At 34.4% G+C, this 19,504-nt stretch overlaps 2 protein-coding genes across 2 annotated transcripts; both read left to right on the top strand.

Annotated features, from left to right (window-relative positions):
* Window positions 1-198: 198 nt before the first annotated feature.
* LOC106433019 (non-specific lipid-transfer protein 2) lies at window positions 199-2,553 on the top strand. Its single transcript, XM_048747240.1, has one exon. The coding sequence runs from the start codon at window positions 277-279 to the stop codon at window positions 571-573; it is 297 nt and encodes a 98-aa protein (XP_048603197.1). The 5' UTR covers window positions 199-276; the 3' UTR covers window positions 574-2,553.
* An 8,234-nt stretch (window positions 2,554-10,787) lies between these two features.
* Window positions 10,788-13,550, top strand: LOC106381037 (putative glutamine amidotransferase GAT1_2.1). The gene is made up of 5 exons (XM_048748187.1): window positions 10,788-11,031; window positions 11,114-11,427; window positions 11,895-12,311; window positions 12,413-12,622; window positions 13,097-13,550. The coding sequence occupies exons 1-5, from the start codon at window positions 10,932-10,934 to the stop codon at window positions 13,355-13,357; spliced, it is 1,302 nt and encodes a 433-aa protein (XP_048604144.1). The 5' UTR covers window positions 10,788-10,931; the 3' UTR covers window positions 13,358-13,550.
* The last annotated feature ends 5,954 nt before the right edge of the window (window positions 13,551-19,504 follow it).

Genomic DNA, 19,504 nt, shown 5'->3' on the forward strand with positions numbered 1-19,504 from the left:
AATAAGGTATACCAATCTTACTTAGTAAACCCAAAATGCATGAAACTTAACAACTAGTACTTGTTTCCGACCTTCAGGTTCGAGGTTTCTTTCGCATGACCACCAGTTACGTTCACGTTATTTTAACGAAGCGAGAACCCATGCATTTTGCACTATGCAAAGCAATATGAACCCATACCCAATAAATACCAAAACGAGATTCAAATGTTCCTTAGAAATTATATTAAACATAGTAAAAATTCAAACAACTTAACATATACAAATAATTAACTAGACATGAAGATCATGGTCTTGACACTCATGGTTTTCGTCATACTTCTGACATCGTTTCCGGTTCCAAACAAAGCGGCAGACACAAATGTGGAAGCAGCATGTGACCCAAAGCAGCTTCAGCCTTGCCTGGCCGCGATTACTGGAGGAGGACAACCCTCAGGTGACTGTTGTGCAAAGCTGAAGGAGCAACAACCATGCTTGTGTGGGTTTGCTAAGAACCCTGCTTTTGCTCAGTACATTAGCTCTCCCAACTCTCGCAAAGTCCTAACCGCTTGTGGTATTCCTTACCCAAGTTGTTAAAACTCTTAAAGAGTTTTTACAAATAAATAAATAACGAGTAAAGAATATGAATAAATTATATCAAGCTGTTTTATGAAATAAAAATAACCGTTATTATGTAATGTTTATATGGTTAAATAAAGTTTACTTTCTCATATTATTTTGTGGCTTTCTAGGGTAAACTGAGTCTAATGCCAAAACACTCCAAAGGATCAGTTTGACTTTAAATGTTCAAATAAGTAGAAACGTGTAATGGAAAAAAGTGGTACAAAAAAATTGGTAGCAAAACTATAAACTGGTAGAATTGAATAGGATTGGTATTAGCAATGACAGTTCTTGTGCTTTTGTTTCATTAGCCTAAAGCAGAGGCAGGAAACAAAGACCTTATGGACCATGTTGTAAACTTGGAAGTGTCCATCTCCTACATGTTCCATGAAATACAACATACCTCCTCTGTTTTGTTGTACATGAATAGAATTACTTCTCCAACTTTTATGAAGATGAAAAAAATTCAACCGTTATTTATGGGTTTCTCAGCAAAAAGAAAATCAAAAGAAAATATAAACCAACATATACCGGTAGAAATCTCAGCTATAGCCACAGAATAATCACAAAATATTTGTGGCTATTTTAAAAAGTCACGAAAAACCATGAAATCAAAAATGCAAGATGCCTAATATTTACAATGCTATGGTAGTTCATATCTGAACAGTAGCAAAAAAAAATTCGAAATTGCATGGAACAGAACGTGACTAAAAATAGCTATGTTTTAGCTACGACAATTTTGTGGCACACTAGTCACGATATACAACGTGATTAAACCACAAAATACCTTTTTACCATGATTTAATCACAGACTATTTTAAAAATAATCATGAAATGCTCTGATTTTTCCGTGACTATTCGAAGAGCATGATTATTAGAAGGTTCTTAAGGTGGGGTTATTAGTGGAATATAAGAACCTGATTCTTAACTTTTAATTAAAAAAGCTAAGAACCGGCTCTCAAATAAGAGTTTTAAGAGACGGTTCTTAACTTTTTTAGTTAAAAGTTAAGAGACGAGTTCTTATATTCCGCTAAAAACCACATTCTAAAAACCTCCTAATAATCATGTTCTTATATTTTAGCTAACTTTTGAAGTATCATTAAACTGAAGTGAGAGAGTGTAAAACGAAAGTTATCTCTCACAATAAGCTACTAGTTGATTTGGTCACGACCACGTAGGAGACTCTTTGATCGTGTTTTGCTTCATCCTCCAGTTATAATCCTTTCCGTTTTTTGAACTTATATTTCCTTAATTAAAAGGTGCTTAACGCACAAAACTAAAATTATTTGTATAATAACGAAAGAAAAAACTAATCAGGTATTCAGTTGGAAATCCTATATAGTTTACATGTTTTTGTAACAAATAGCTAAATGATGTGTGTGTTAAGGGAATATCTCCTCTATTACCCCTTAAAGTCCAATTTCTCAAAGACCTTCCTAAAAATTATTTTTTTTATGAATTATTTTTAATTTAAAAACCTGGCTGATTACATTTTTATCTTTCGTTACTAACTCTAAATATTAAAAACCAGATTCATTTTTATTTACTCTCTCATTTTTTTCTTTTTTTTCTCTCTCCCCCTACGGTTTCTCTCTTCCTCTCTGCAACTGCTCTTTTTCTTGTTTCTTCTTTTTTTTCTCCAACATCAAATTCGATAGCGAAGAGTGTTCTCTGTGGAATCTGAGATTAGATCTGAAAACCTGAAGAAAAAACAGATTTGCGGTGCCTCGATGTGACGTCGACGTTGAAGGGGACAAAAATGGAAACAGATCCGCGGTGCCTCACGATTTAGGGTTTTTATTGTCCTCATATTTTCGATTTAGAGTTGTAAATTAAGATTCTGGGTTTTGTATGATTAGGTTTCTTATTGTTCTCTATAGATCTGGGTTTTGTTTTATGATTTTGGAATTTTATTGTTCTTGTTCCCCCTTTGCAAAGTATGTTTCGTGTTTTTTATTTATTTTCTTCAGATCTGGATCCAGTATAACTCGGTATTACTAACTCAGTCGAATTTGGTATAACTAATTCAGTAGTACTTAGTATTATGCAGTATAACCAGTAGAACTTAGTCGAACTCGGTATAACTAACTTAGTAGTAGTACTAGTAGTACTTAGTAGTACTCAGTACAATTGGTATAACTCGGTATAACTACATTCGGTAGTACTCAGTATAACTAATTATAATCTGGTAACTACACTCAGTAGTACTAAGTATAACTCAGTATAACTCGGTATAACTACATTCAGTAGTACTCAGTATAACTCAAGTATAACTTAATATCAATATTACCCAGTAGAACGAAGTATAACCCAGTACAACTAAGTAAAACTATACAGTATAATGTAGTATCCGAAATTTGAAAATTTTGAAAATTTGAAAATTTAAAAATTTGAAAATTTAAAAATTTGAAATTTGAATTTTGAATTTTTTATGATTTAAATTAATAATTTCGAAAATACAAAAGGGCAAAATCAGATATTCATTTTTCATTAAAGCAATAGGAATATAGATGATTTGAGAGGTATATAGGAAATTGGCTCTACCACAAGTGGGTGCAACGGATAAGTTGGCTCGTGTTAAGGTGTGGATAAACTTTCCTAAAACCACTTGTTTTCTTAACGATTTTATATTTTGATTTATCCACCTGTCGGAACGCATGATCGTATTTTATATTCTGCACTCGGAATACAAGACTATATTGTATAATCGGCGGCTTGGCGTAAAGGAAGCATGTCATTATAATTTTATATGTATTCACCCACGTGGGAAGATATATATTATAGCAATAAATTTACCCAGCGTAGGAAGCAAGGATGTTATTAAATTCATTGATTCTTGACCGATGCCAAGATAATTCACAAATTTTTGATCTCCAACAAGACCGTGACAGAATGTGTTGTTTCCTTTGTAATATAAATACATCTTCTTGTTTTTTTTTTTTTGGAAAAAACTTCTTCTTGTTAACAACTAATAATACTCTCTTTTTATTTCTTCTCTTTTGGTCAGCAACCAATAATGAGTAAATGTCAATTCTATGAGTTATGTTTTAATACAAAATGAAGGTTAGGACAGATATTACAAAATAAAATTACGAGAAAATAAACAACTAGAGCAAAGAACCTTCAGAATTAATAAATTAGCAGAAGGATTGGGTGTATGAAATGATCTATCGCATACATATTGGTTGAGTTAAATACTTGAACGTAACAATCAAATAATCAATGGTCAAATAGAATTGACAGGACATAATTGGACGTCTACCGAATTAATAAAAGATAAAAGTGAATTACTTTCAAGAATTGTGTTATAAATCAATTGATGAATATCAATAACCGGTCCAGTCCATAACCGGTTCATACACTTAGAGAAAGAGACAGCTCAACCCTATAGACAGAGAGAGGCAGCCGTGACCTTAGGAGAGAGAGAGGCGGTTTATGCTTTGGAGAAAAGGAAACTCTATTTCCTTTTCCTTGTAATTGTTATCTTTCCATTATTATGTATTAGTAGTTTTCCTAATCTTAGTTGGTTTAGGTTTTGGATATTTTCCTTTTTCTATGACTTGTAATCCTTATATAAAGAAACCCGTGTTATGATTAATAAAACACAGAAACATTCAGTCTCTAAACCGTTTGTTTTATAACACGTTATCACCACGAACGTTCTCTAAACTCCCTGAGCCTAAATCGCCAACCACCTAAAACCTAACCTTGCCGACGATCGCACCTAAACCCTAACCCGATCGCATACCGTCTGTTCCAGCAAGCATTACCGTCTCAGCCTCATCCGATCTCAGCTTAAGACGATCCCATCCGTCCTCAGCTTGCATCTAGGACATCTCCAGCTCGCAATCCCGACCAGCAGCTCGCAAACCCGATAGGTAGCAGGTCGCGAACCCGATAGGAAGCAGACGCGTCCCGTTCTTGCTCGCGTCCAGCTCGAGGTTCATCCGTTCTCTTGGTGGTCCGGTTTCTACAATCTGCAAACAAAAGGTAACCCTAATTTTAAGAACATGAGAATTGAATTTGGATTGTTTGTAAAGATTGAAACCTTAAAAACTAATCTCTAAGATAAAACCCCAGGATAATTGATCAAACCCTAAAAGAGTAAATCAGAGCTCGAATAAGTCTGATCCCCTAAACCATAAATCGAGATTGATCCATTGATCAATTAAAATCATAACCTTAAAGGTGTTGAATCTCAAATCAAATCCCTTTGATCAAAGATCAAAGTTTCGAAATCCCTAAATTGGAAAATCGGTTTTAATTTTTGATTTGAAACTTTACTGCTTGATTGATCGCCTAGAACTATGATTAGGATTGTTTTAAACTTGAATCTGAATTGCTTATCTTGTTTAAACTGAAACCCTAAAAAACCTAGAAATCGAATTTGAAGTTGTGGCCGTATGGCCTTGATACATTCTAGGTTAATTGTTCTAGATCATATCTTGTGGCCGTGTGGCCTTGTTGCATTCATATCTGAACCTGATCACTACTGATTGATTGCAATTGAACTTAGAATCTAATGTTAGGATTGTATTGAAACTAAAATCAAGTGGCCGCATGATTTTTTCATTGCTTGGCCGATTGGTTTGTTTGTTTGACCGAATCATGAACTGATAGAAACAAATCGTCTTAGGATTGAAATTACATGTTAACTAAATGCATAAGAGTTAAACCTATTGAACCCATTGGTCGTGAGGCATATACTTTGGCCGTGAGGCATTGTTTGAATGTTTAAAACTAAAACCCTAAATCTCGTTTTAAATCTCTAATGGCCTTGAAACCTTAAATCCCATATTGCTTAAAACTTGAATGATTGATAAGGTTTAGGATTATTTACATATTACATGAAAGATAGGTTGCTAGGTCATTTGATTCTGAAACCCTAAAATCTAGCCACATATTACCAACCTTGAAATTGGTAAACCCTAATTAATATGAATTGTGTGGCCGTGTGGCTTTGTTAAGAATCATACCGAACGGCCGTGTGGCCTAATTGTTCTGATGCATTACTCATACTCGTGGCCTTGTGCCCTTGATTGATAACTTGCTTGCAGCATGTGATAGAAAGCCGTGTGGCTTAATGCATCATAGCTTGGCCGTGTGGTCTAGTGAGACACCATATCTGAATGGTCATGTGACCTTGTTTGCATATCTCATGAACCAATCTCTAGGATCGTTACATCACATCAAAATGGCCGTGTGACCTAAGCATCACATATAGACCTTGCATTCTCGACTTATCTCGCACCATGGTCGAGTAGTAAAGTGTTTTGGTCGAGAGACTTACGAAATCATATGCATTGATTATTTTGAATTGGTTGCTTAAATTCTAAATTATGAATTGATTGATAATATGATTTTAGATGCCGAGAATTGAGCCTTTGGATTATGCCATTCTAAATCCCTCTGGAGAAAATTATCTAGAATGGGCAATGAACACTTCAGTTGTCCTGAAATCAAGAGGACTCAGAAGGAGTATCATTCAGGGTAATTATGCAACTGAAAGTGAAAAGTATAGGGCCATAACAATTATGCGCCATCATCTCACTGAGGATCTAAGAAATCAGTACTTAAATATTGAGAATCCTCGTGACCTTTGGACAAAATTAAAATCCAGATACACAATGGTGTTATTACCAAAGGTCAGACATGAATGGATAAGTCTCAGATTCCAGGACTTTGAGTATGCGGATGAATATCATTTTGCTTTGTCAAAAATCGTTTACAAACTGAGACTATGTGGTGAAGTGGTAACAGAGGAGGATTTACTGGAAAAGACCTTCCTCACAGCCGATCCAAGAGATCTATTGTTACAACATATCTATAGAGAAAAAGGTTTCACCACCTATAATGATCTGCTCTCATGCCTAACTGAGCAGAGTAATCAGTTGCTAAAAATAAATAGTGAGATGAGATATCCTGAAGCAAATAAGACTGATATGGATCAAGATGAATCCAAGGCAGCCGTGTCCAATGTAACAGATGGTGTGGCCGGCTTATCTATTAACTAAGAAAGATCTCGACATTTGTTTAAAGTCTTTGATTTGTTTTTTGCTTTAAACCTAATTGTCATTCACGATTTTATATATAATAATAGAATTGATTTGAGTTCATTACTATTATATCTTGTCTGATCTTACTTGATAATGTAAATGATTGATAAATAAATCGCCTAAAAGGCATTATGGTACGGTATAGTAGCCTAGTAAGAAATCTATGGCTAAGACATTGTCTAAAGGACATTATATACACCCAAGAATATATGACCCATTGAGTTAATATGGTTTTCAAATAGAAATAATGGACAAAAGGAAACAAGTTCCTTCAGATTTAAGAAAGAAAGAAAACGCCTAAGACTCTTTAAGAAAGTGGTCAAGACTATACCTATGTAATCTACTGATCAAAACAATGCTACAGATCAGTATGATAAGAGGCAAGAGCCGTGGTGATCATATTGATATATCCCACGAAAATTATACACTTTATGGCAAGACCGGATTAGCCATCCTAGTCTAAACATGATGCAAAGATTGATATTGAGAAGCCACAAAGAGTTATCCCATAAGATCTCACGTTGTAAAACATGTACACAAAAGGGAAACTCATTAGGTTTTATTGTCCTAAGTATCACGAAATTATAGTATGTTCATGAGGGGGAGAGAGGATAAACCCGTGATACATGATCAATACTACAAATTCGTGAACAAATTCATGAACCATAGTCTATGACCATGATATAAACGGCTTGGCCGTGCAGTCCATTACCTATAAGGATCGGACATCCATCCTAAAGCTTAGGGACATCATGGATTTAGATGTATATAAAGTAAAAATATATCAGGCCATATAAGTGAGCATAGATATTCCCATCTCAGATTGAATACGGGTCATAAACCAGACATACACCATCTTAAGAGACTTTGAATAAACCACCACAGACATATGTGCCGTCTAAGATGGAACCTCAGAAGAGGATTGGGAATATATGTTGGATAAGAGTATGACTTTCTCCCACGACTTCTAAGAGACCTTGAGCCAAATATGGGTGATTAGAAAGTGGCCAGGTACACGGATTGTATGATCAATGAATCCGACTATCCAACATTAAAAAGAGAAAGCTATAAGCTGGTAAAGAGTAAAGAATGATAAGAAACAGAATGGTATCAACCATCATTGTCTTGGCAAAGATCCTCGGATTAGAATTATTGACGTCTAAAGAAAGAAAAGATTATACATAGCTAGCTAATCGAGATGCCAGACACTGACCCGAAAAATGACTAAGTCATAACCAGCTTAGCACCAAGCGAAATCTGATGTCCTAGAAAGAGACACAGTCAAGTTGCTACAGAGTCTATACAAGATAGACCAAAGTGTTCCATAAGATAAGAAACCTCAGAAAGAAAAAGAGAAAGGTGCATAGAATACAAATCCGAGGTCCTAAGGAAACCAGACCAGACATTGAAAAAAGGTTGCGCAGCTAAACATCTAAGGTACCAAACCATGTAGTTTGGGATGCCAAGCTAGTAGGTAACAAAGGTCATGGATAATGAAATCTCAAATCGATTAGATCATGTCTGGAACACAATGGAACTATATATAAGTGTCGACACATAAAGATATATTTGTACATAAGAGAGTAGCACTTGAACATAAAGATATAAACGAGGATCAGAACCCACGAAAGAGTACTAATAAAGAATAAAGATTAGATTGAAAAGATAAACGTGGGGTTTAAAGTATCTATAAAGAAGAGATAGGCGTATTGGCCATACATACATATACAGAAACGCCATCTGATATAAACCAGTGAAATAGATGGGTCTTGTGAGGGAAAAGAAACCGTGAGATATGGTACATGATCACGAGGTCTAAAGGTGTTCATGTTTCCTATTAACAGCATTCGATCATAGCTTATTACATAAGGATACTCACAGAGACCATGAAACAGATTATAAGGAGATAAACTCCTATGTGGTGGATGTTGCTACACAATTTCGAAATTGACAAAGGTCTGGTCATAAGAAAGAAATTAGATTGACATATAAAGATGTAGTAAGCAGCATATGGATCACTGGATAAAGGACAACATTGTTCCTAAGCTGTTCATGGACTGAAACAAAGCAATTGCATATAGTATATAATACTAGTAAAGGAGTTCTATAAGAACAATCAAATTCAGTCCATATGTAAACTAATAAAGAAATTTGAATTCCTTGTGTTTATGCTAAACCAACCTAAAGAGAGGTTAAAAAGGTTTATACAGATCTGTAACACTAGCATGGACCGACTAGATTGTAGTACGGGCTAGTAGAAACGAAAGATCAGCCATCAGGTTGCAATCCGACATCAGATCCCTTAAGTAAGGATCCAACATAGCAGAACAGTTTGCTGCTGCTGTCTAAGGCATCTACTTCCACAAGACTCTGTCATGAGGCTGAGAGGAGATGTTTAATCTATTCTTCTCAATCGGATACAAATGTGTTATAGTCCATAAGCTCGTGTAGTCGAGGTCCATGACCTAATATATATTTATTGTATGATATGATCCACAGCAACAGAGGTCATGAGACGACATCAATATAAGGATAGGACTGCAATGAAAAACGAATATGGTATTGCCTAAGGCAATAGAGATCGATGACCACATGTGAGATTCATGAGTGTATTTGGCCACAGTGCCATAGTTAGATAAGATTGTAAAATTCATTACAACAATGATCATTGATCAAGTCATGATCTTGGACACTCATGAGACAAGTTATGAACATGTATAAAAGAAGTCTATGACTCAACATGGATCGATCAGATTAGTGCATAGTCTATGGTAGTATAGAGAAAACTCATACAGTCCATTACCTATCAATCAGCATTTTAACATCGTCATAGGCGGCTAATAGACAAAGAGAGTATCCGTGAGGATGTTTTTGGTCGAGGACCATAGTCCTACATGTCTGACCAAAGTATAGAGTGGTCGACAGCAAAGGTTCACTTCTTGACCATGTACACATGATGTTAGAAGACATGAGAAAAGACCGGAAAGATCAAAGTGATCCAATTTCGGTTCAGTAATAAACTTGGCCGATTTGATTACTCATTTCCTGCACGTCCATGAAAGATCACACATCAGATGCGTAGACTAAAGAACCTACACTGAGGTTCACATCAGAGGGAGCAGTACGTGTTGTACTCTTTTTCCTTCATCATGGTTTTGTCCCATTGAGTTTTCCTGATAAAGTTTTAATGAGGCAACATTAAGTATATTACAATCCCTGAATGGTTATGGCATCCAAGGGGGAGTGTTATAAATCAATTGATGGATGTCCATAACCGGCTCGGTCCATAACCGGTCCATACACTTAGAGAGAGAGACGGCCCAACCCTAGAGAGAGAGAGAGGCGGCCGTGACCTTAGGAGAGAGAGAGAGAGGCGGCTTATGCTTTGGAGAAAAGGAAACTCTATTTCATTTTCTTTGTAATTGTTATATTTCTATTATTATGTATTAGTAGTTTTCATAATCCTAATTGGTTTAGGTTTTGAATACTTTCATTTTTCTATGACTTGTAATCTTTATATAAAGGAACTATGTTATGATTAATAAAACACAGAAACATTCAGTCTCTAAACCCTTAGTTTTATAACAAATTGTTATATCTGTGGATAAGTGACAGTACATTATTAGCAAACCTAATCCTGATTTTTTTATTACACTCTTCTTATCCACGCGTAATTTACCGTTTTTACTCGTTTTCTTACTTTTACTCGAAACTTTAACTATATAGACATCAAGTTACAGTATAGTTTAAATTTAAAACAAAATAAAAAACGATATTTTCGTACGTTTTCAATATTTCTAGGTCCTAGGAGACCATGGAAGCCGTGTCTGAGAATATAGCCAGTTAATGTTGCCACTCATTTCTTTCTCTTTTTTAATTAGTATAGGGACTATGAACATATTTCACTCCTCTTATGACAAGGCCGACCCACATCATTGGACGGTAAGGAATCACTGCTTTAATAAAAAGGAACGATTGGAAAAAAAAATATGGAGAGATGCCTTTTGACATGAAAATGTTTAATGGTATGATACATTTTAACAATCGCATGATTTATATTTTGACCTTGCAAAAAAAACATGAGATGAGTTTAGGACATTGACAATTTAATAAGCATCAACACATATACTGAACAGTGAAAGATGAAGAGGTCAATAATCGCTCGAGAAAAAAGTGGATGTTGGCTCTTTCTCGGCTATAAATTTACCTTTCGTTTCTTTCCATCTATCAACTCAAAACTGAGACTTCAATTCTCTGCCTGTTTAGGTCACGTAAAAGATGGAGAACTCTAGCCTGAAGGATCTTTCACGAATACTCCCTCGCGTCCTTGTCGTCTCTAGACGCACCCTTCGCAAGAACAAATTTGTTGATTTCGTTGGTAATAATTTCTTGAAATGTTCTTTTGTTAAAACAAAACATTTTTGATGGGTTTATGTTGGATTTGTATTTGTTTTTGGTAGGTGAATACCATCTTGATCTTATAGTCGAGTATGGTGCTGTCCCGGTGATTGTACCACGAGTAGCTGGCGTTGACAAGTTACTAGAAAGCTTCAAACCCATCCATGGAATTCTCCTCTGTGAGGGAGAAGACATCGACCCTTCTTTTTACGAGTCAGAAATATCGTCTCTTTCACCTGAAGAACTCGAAGAGATCCGGAAAACACATGCGAGTGATGCAGCTATAGACAAGGAAAAAGACTCTATTGAGTTTGCTCTTGCAAAGCTATGCCTTGAACAGAACATTCCTTACTTGGGAATTTGCAGGGGATCACAAGTAAGTTATCCTCCAGTTTTTCTACGAAAAAAAGTTATCCTCCAGTTAAATGTTAGTTAACAATTTAACATAATATTATAATCTACCGTAACCCAGTGGCTGACGTAGAATTTTATATTTTTATTGTAGATAGTATAGTAAGAAATAAAAAAATTCAGAAGATGAAAAAGCTACTTAGAAAATATAAACTAAACTAACTAGACAAAAATATATATTCAAAAACATATCTGTTTTTGAAGCCTTAAATAATTTAGTAATAAAGGTTATAATAAAAATAAATAAAACAATTTGGAGAGCCTATGTTCTTATATACTTACTTGAAAACTTTTTCAGATCCCAAGCCAATATTTCACTTAGCTATGTATGCCCAAAAACCGGCTCTGACTAAAAACCTTAAGTTATTGGACCAAATTTACGTACCAGGTTGGTTAACTGAATATTAACGGATCCGACGATGAAACTTGTAGGTTTTAAATGTTGCTTGTGGTGGGAGTCTATATCAGGATTTGGAGAAAGAGGTCACAACTAAGCTCCCCGAGGAACATAGAAGAAAGCACATTGAGTATGATGACTATGATGGTTATAGACATGAGGTGAAGATAGTAGAGAACAGTCCTTTGCATAAATGGTTCAAAGATTCCTTGGATGAAGAAAATATGGAGATCTTGGTCAACAGTTATCATCACCAGGGGGTTAAGAGATTGGCTCAGAGATTCGTGCCAATGGCCTTTGCTCCCGATGGATTGATCGAAGGGTTTTATGATCCTGATATGTACAATCCCAAAGAGGGCAAGTTTCTCATGGGTTTACAGTTCCATCCAGAGAGGATGAGAAAGAATGGTCTCGAAGAATTCGATTTCCCCGGTTGTCCTGGTGCTTATCAGGTTTGTGGATTTTGAACTCAACATTTTCTTGATTGGAGTTCATATTCTCAAATATGTGGTTGCTTTTTTTTTCTTTCAAATATGTGGTTGTTTATTGACAGGAATTTGCGAAGGCAGTTATTGCATATCAAAAGAAAGTGAATAGCTCATTGTCTGTTCCTAAAAAATTGGAACTCAATCCAGAAATGGAAAACAAAAGGAAGATACTTGTCAGGAGCTTCTCGCTTGCAAGGTCTATGTACACCAGATCTTATTCGATGAAGAACCAATCTACTGAATCAGAACTCGACGTTGGAGCTGAGTTTCTTGAGGTACATAATAACCAAACCATTTTTTATAGTTCAACATGATCTTAATCCTTGTATTTTTTTTTGTCATCAATCCTTGTTATACCCGCCAACCAAAAAGGTTAAGAGCACATTTTGGCCTTTCGCATCTTCAAGTGTTGATAATTTTGTTTCTCAAAAGAAAAAGTTTTCTTGTTAGGTAAAGAATACTTAATATAATTATTTTATAAAGTATTTTTAAATATATAACTCTAAATAATTCAATTTACTCGATTCGAATGCAGTTTGGCCAGTTCCATTTTTCTTCTATATAAAAATGTAGTGTTTTGCAAATAACTTGGATGGACTTCGTTTCGATGAATTTCAATTAATTTTTATTTATTTATTGTCTATATGATAATAATGATATATGGTATTGGACTTCCAAAGTCGACGGAAATGCGACTCGATGACTATAGCTTGACCCATGTTGTTTCTTTTTGTTTGATGTGGATGTAGTCAAATACGGCTTTAAGTATGGATCAAGAGATGAAGCTGAGAGAGATGGGAGCGACCATGAGGAACGGAGGATCATTCACGCAAAAGCTAAGGCTTGATGAGGATAAGCAGAGGAAGGCAATGAACATAATGAAGAAGATGAACGTGGAGCGACTCTCTGAGCTCATTGCTTTCTATACCTTGATGGGGAAGATCTCTAGTGAGGTATTGGAGAGAAAGCTTAATGGCTCACTCGATGACCACAGTCTCACTTCTCAATGACGTCAGTAACGCTGAATGTTAAAATTTGGTTATTTTATTATTGGTGTTTAAGCTTACTTTCTGCATTGAAAAAGTATTGTATGATTTACGTCAATATAAGCATACGGCTTTCATGAAAGTTGGTTAATGCATGAGTGATTATGAATGTACTTTGACTAAATAAATTGTAATAGTTGATATTTTAAACGAGTAAGATATTACTCCCTCCGTTTCAATTTAGTTGTCGTTGTAAAATAAAATTTTTGTTTCAAAATAAGTGTCATTTTATAATTTCAGCTTAAAATTTTTTAACTTTACATGATGTTCTATTTTTCTATTGGTTGAAATGTGGTTATGTGTATATGTAATGATGTTTTTATTCAGAAAATATACTAGATTATATATTTTCTTAATTTCTGTGCACAAACCTTGAACGATAACTAAAATGCAACGGAATGAGTAATTTTTAACATAAATGCCGTTAGTAGCCATGTGGTGTTGTATACACTCAGGCTATGGCCTAAACTCGTTCTTTACTGAGTTCGAGTTTCTTAAAACAAACGTGTGCATTGGGAGGCTGGATCTAGGTTCGGCAGAATTGAATACCTGGTGTGGACTCATCCCTGTATGTAATTAATCCAGCGGCTAGTTTTGTACCCGAATCACTCACAGTTCACAATTTTTTAAAAACATAAACAGTAATTTTTTTTTCTTTAATAAATATGCAAGGAGAAATGTAAAAACTCGTTTTGAAACAATTAACTAAGTGTAATATCATTAGATACAGAAGAAACATCCACAGAAGAAACTCGTTTTGAAACAATTAAAATTAAGGTCAATTTTCATAACAACCAGAAGTTTAAGTCTTTAAAAGAAACATCCACAAGTTTTTTTCATTACTTCCCACAAGTTACGACAAAGATATATACGTAACCGTGGGGACCAAGTGAAGATAAAGTGAAATGGATTGGAAACGCATGATTCATAAATGACTAAAATATCACGTCCGTTCCCATCCGTAACACGTCGGAGACACCACTAACGTCCAAACAAGGTTCATGTTAAAATAATATTCCACACAAAAAAACTTTAGAGTCCTATTACGTTCGAAGAAAAATAGATATTTTCTGTCCGAGGACGAACCCTATCAATTAGAAAAACTTTGTCACCGCATATTGTCTACATTAACTAGTTTTTCTAGTTGCGTAAAAAACAAAAAGAACTAGTCTCACTTTTAGTCATTTATAAATGTCTGAACCACCAGGATCAGACAACTATGCCCAATGATTCTCACGCCGCAACAACAATCGATTTCGTTATCTTTTTATAGTTAATATCATAGTTGGATTTTTAACCATGATATAAATCTAGTTTTAGAATCTTTTACATATGTTTCGAGTCTTTATGAGTCATTATAGGTTCAAATACGTTTTAGACAAAACTAAAATTTTTGAAGCACTTTGGAACTTGATGAAGATGGCGGCTGAAAACATCAAGTCGGGAACCATATTTTGGTCTGGTGTCGATTGACACCCACCAATAGTCTCGGTTGACACCCATCGTGAATAAACACTTCCCGGCGAATTTTAATTATAAGTTTCAGGAAACTGAATAATGGTTCAAAGGTTCCACTATTTGCAATCAACTTTTTTTCATGTTTAAAATTGTTTAAGTTTTTGAGAGGTGGTGTATCATTATTAAAACTTGGAACGAGATTCTTACTTAAGGCTTTCCGAGAGACAATCATAACTCAGCAGATAAGATTATGAACTCGTTTTTTCATTGATCATGTTTGAGTGATATTCTAATTAGATTTAGTTTTTTTCAAAGATTAAAGATGAGTTGTTAGATTGATAGATTGTTAGGGTAATAATATAATTCTTCATCTCGATTATTCTTATTGCTAGTTTTAGAATAATTACCTAGAATTTAGATCTTATGATAAGTGATAAACATGAAAGTGTTATTGATTTTCTAAATTAATCCTACATTAGCAAAATACATATCAACAAACAAATCTGGTTTAGCAATTTTGTGAACTTATCAACTTATGCTTAATGTTTGTCTGAATTGTTAAATTTGCAAAAAAAAAATAGAATTTTAGGATCTAGACTTAAGATAGTTTCTTCAGCGAAAGTTTATTGATTTGATTGTTGTGCTTTGAGTTTAAGAAAATTCTAAATTAAATCCTTAACAATTTGTTTGATATGCAATTCTGATTTACCTGGAAACTTCTTTAAGTCTAACTCTTTCTCCAATTGACTTGCAACCATTTTATCTCTGTTTTTTACTTGGATTACCTTCATAGTTATTTATCTTAATTCAAAAACTGATATCTATTGAGTGATTTTGAGTCTATGTGGATTCGATCTTTAAATAGAACGACTGCATCTCTAAATTTGCAGAGTAGGTCATATCTATAAATTTGCAGAGTAAGTCATGTAGACTGTATTTGAGCATATGAGGTAATGCAAAAAAGGGAAAAAAAACATGATAGAACCGAGAAGATGAAGAAGATGAAAAGAAATGACGAGGAGTCCCGACGCCTACGAGAAAACACGTTTCGCGCACCGGAAGACATGTGTCTAAACCTTTTCCTGATTCTCATGCGTGAGAGCAGCTTTGCTTTCTTCTTATTTATTTTATTAACAATCTTTTGTGTTATGTAACAATATTTTCAAGCATAAAAAAAAATCATGACCTCTCTCTATCTTAACTCTCTCAAATCTTTCAGAGAGAGAGAGAGAGTATTTTTACGATCGTCTCTCCGAAGGTCCTCTCCGGCACTTGGCTTGCTCGGCGTTAAGGGCAACAGTTCTGGCACGCCGTGGCTCCTTATGCATGGTGTGGTCAACTTTTGCTCCAGGGGTGCTCTTGTCTTCTCGATGTTGCCATCCGCCTCTTGGCTTCATTGACGCTGATTACGGTTACTTTCCCGATGGCGTTGACGGTCTCTACTCTTGGTTCCTCTAATCTCCGCTTCAAGCTTTTTTTGATTCATCTGAGCTTCGTTTCCGAAGCTTGCAAATGGATCTCCTTATAAAGTGAAGATTCTTCTGCGGTGGTTTTGGTTCGATTGGGCTTTCTCCTCTAGGATTTTCTCTTGGATTCTGCGGATTTAGCTCTCTGATATGAAGTTCAGGCGACTAAAACCGGTTTTGTTTGCTTCGATTAAGGACTAAAGTCATCTCGATGGCTCTTCTTCCTTGATATCATGTTCCAATGTGTTCCGGTGGATGGTCCGGAAGTTGTTCGGTGAACATGGTGGCTGATCGGAGTGATGTGTGTCTCCTCATTTGCTGACCCTCTCACGCGTGTCTCTTATACACGGTAATCGTAACACGTGGCCAGTTGATTCCAATTTCCTTGGGCTTCTTTTTCTTTGGGCTCTTGGGCCTCCTATGGCTTTTCTTTTTCGCCTTCGGGTCTGTTGTCTTTAGTTTGTTGTCTTGAGCTTCTGCCCTTTGTAAAGATAGTTTTTATATTAATACAGATGACAAAAAAAATAATATTTTCAAGCATACTCCAAAAACTGCTGGGTGAGAAGATTTGTTTATATATTTTCATATTGACTTTTATATTAGTTATGTAAAATGCAATCAGCCGACTTTTTTGCCAATAATAACTTAATACTCTGAAGTAGTCACCGGTTAAGAAATTCAAAATGGTGTTACTTGACCAATATAGTACACATCAGAAAGAGATATCTAACGATATTTCATGTAAGTTTGTCCGTCACTGTGTTTTTTATTTTTGGAATATGTTGAATTGTAAAGTGGAGGAAGAATTTCTTAGATCGTTAAATTTCCTCCAAGTGAGACGCAAAAGTTGGTCATTCCGTCAATGTAGACATCATTTTCACTCTTAAAAAGCACTAGATTTTGATCTGCGCGTCAACGTGAGTGTATTTTTTTTTTTTTTTAATGATGCTATTTGTTTTTTTATGTCACTATTAGGGTTGGGCAAAACCTCGAATTCGAAGAATCTAACCGATCCCAATCCGAATAAGTAGTACCAAATCCGAACCAAAATTGATTAAATATCCAAATTATTCAAATCCGATCCGAACCGCAGTATTTTGGGTATCCCAATATAGATTTATATACATATATATATATATATATATATTAATTATTTTTAGATTTAATATATATATATATATATATATATAAACATCCAGAATATATATGATACTTTTAAGTTCGTTTAAATACTTGAAAGTATATACAAATAATCAAACGTAAATATCTAAAATAGTTAAAATATACTCAAAACTCCAAAAATACTTAAAAAATTATTAGTTTTCTATCCAAATATTTAAACCAAACCAATTTAAATTGGTTATCCAAATCCGAACTGAATCCTCAAAGATCTGACCCGAACACGAAATCCCAAACAGACCTGAAAACGAACCTAAACGCCCACCCTTAATCACTATTATATATCCTATATGTGATGTTACAAAAATATGTGTTATCATATAATTAATCGTATTTTATATGTACCATCAAATAAGTTTTCTTATAACTAATAATATTTTATACGTACAATCATATAAATAATCAATCACATATATTGTATTTTTAAATTTCAGTGTGAAATATAAAAACCATAATTTAAGTTAGTGTTTGAAAACCATGGAAAATATGTTAGTAAAAAATCAAATTTTGAATATATGTATATTTTTGAATGAATTTTTTAATACAAATCAATTTTAAATTATTATTTTGATTTGAATATGTGTATCAAGTAACATAAATCCGTTACTTTTTAAAATAATGTAATGGACTTCCAATATTTTTAAAAGCATAAGTCCATTACTTTTTTTTCCTAACTTACTACTATCCATGTTTCGAAACAACACTATTTTTTTTTTAACAGCTATCTATGTTGCCAAAAAAAAATTTAAAGTACTTCTACTTTAATAAGATAAATGTAATGGACTTCCAATTTTTTTAATAGCATAAGTCCATTACTTCTTTTTTCCTAATTTACTACTATCCATGTTTCGAAACAACACTATATTTTTTTAATAGCTATCTATGTTGCAAAAAAAGGTTAAAGTAGTTCTAGTTTAATAAGATAGATGTTGTAAATACTTCATAACCCAAATGAAAACTTCACATTAATACCGAAATGAAGGTTAGGACAGATAATAAGATAGATGCATGTAAATACAATAAGCTATTAAATTAAATATTTTGTAACGAAAAATAGATTTTTTTACATATACAGACACATTTTGAGTTTCTATTTACACCCAAAGACACTTTCTACATGTGACACACATATAACATGTGGTTTGTCTCTTATACCCTTAGACTATGTTAACTATACATTTTCTTATTTTAAACTAAAAAAAATATGTAAATTATTTATCTTTTTTTTCTAGATTCATCTTTCTCTCTCATATCTAAATCTAAACAACTTTTCCAAATACATAAACTTTAATTTTTCTGATTTCATCAATCACACTTTATTCTTTCACTACTTAAAGCTGTGTTTTTTCTTCTTCTTCAAATAATCCATTGAGAAACTCTAAGAATCAACTGGAAAGTTATCTTCTTCTTCTTCTTCCATCAATCTATTGAAAAAATATTTTAACTCTGTTCTGGTTTGCTTCGATTTCAAGACAAGGGACATTAATTTCTTCACAATTCATACCATATTTATCTTGATTATGACTTGTTTATCCAAGTTTAGATTCCAGAAGATTCTTTTTTGTTTTATTGATTTTTAATGTCGTTGTGGATTTCAAAACCCAGATCTGTAAAATTTCAATTTTAATTTTGATGGATGGAGTGTGGAGACTCGGGAAGAGTACACGGGTGGTGTGTGGATGGGGTTTGTGTAGATGGGTGGTGTGTGGTTAGTTGGCGCGTGGATGGGTTGTGTGTGGACGATTGATGTGGGGTTTAGTGATATGTGGATGGGGCGTCGTGGTATTGCTCCGTGTAGACAGGATCTTCGAGAATTAGTGAGGTGACTTCTAGTGATATCTCGTTTGGTGAAGTAGGTCCAGCTGAGCCGTCCACAAATGAACATACTGATGACTATGTCCACATTTTTCATGCCATCCACAAGTTCCATTCAAACGGCAATCTTTACCAAACTTGTAGTTTTTATCCGCAAAGAAAATTTTCGATCCACACAACAAACGTCCATACG

This window comes from Brassica napus, chromosome C2 (assembly GCF_020379485.1).
Source record: "Brassica napus cultivar Da-Ae chromosome C2, Da-Ae, whole genome shotgun sequence".
Lineage (NCBI taxonomy): Eukaryota > Viridiplantae > Streptophyta > Magnoliopsida > Brassicales > Brassicaceae > Brassica > Brassica napus.

Bases quoted from the DNA above. Each gene is read 5' to 3' on its own strand.
- LOC106433019 (XM_048747240.1), top strand. From the start codon at position 277: ATGAAGATCATGGTCTTGACACTCATGGTTTTCGTCATACTTCTGACA.
- LOC106381037 (XM_048748187.1), top strand. From the start codon at position 10,932: ATGGAGAACTCTAGCCTGAAGGATCTTTCACGAATACTCCCTCGCGTC. The intron at 12,312-12,412 runs GTTTGTGGATTT...GTTTATTGACAG, and splicing joins GTTGTCCTGGTGCTTATCAG to GAATTTGCGAAGGCAGTTAT. The intron at 12,623-13,096 runs GTACATAATAAC...ATGTGGATGTAG, and splicing joins TTGGAGCTGAGTTTCTTGAG to TCAAATACGGCTTTAAGTAT.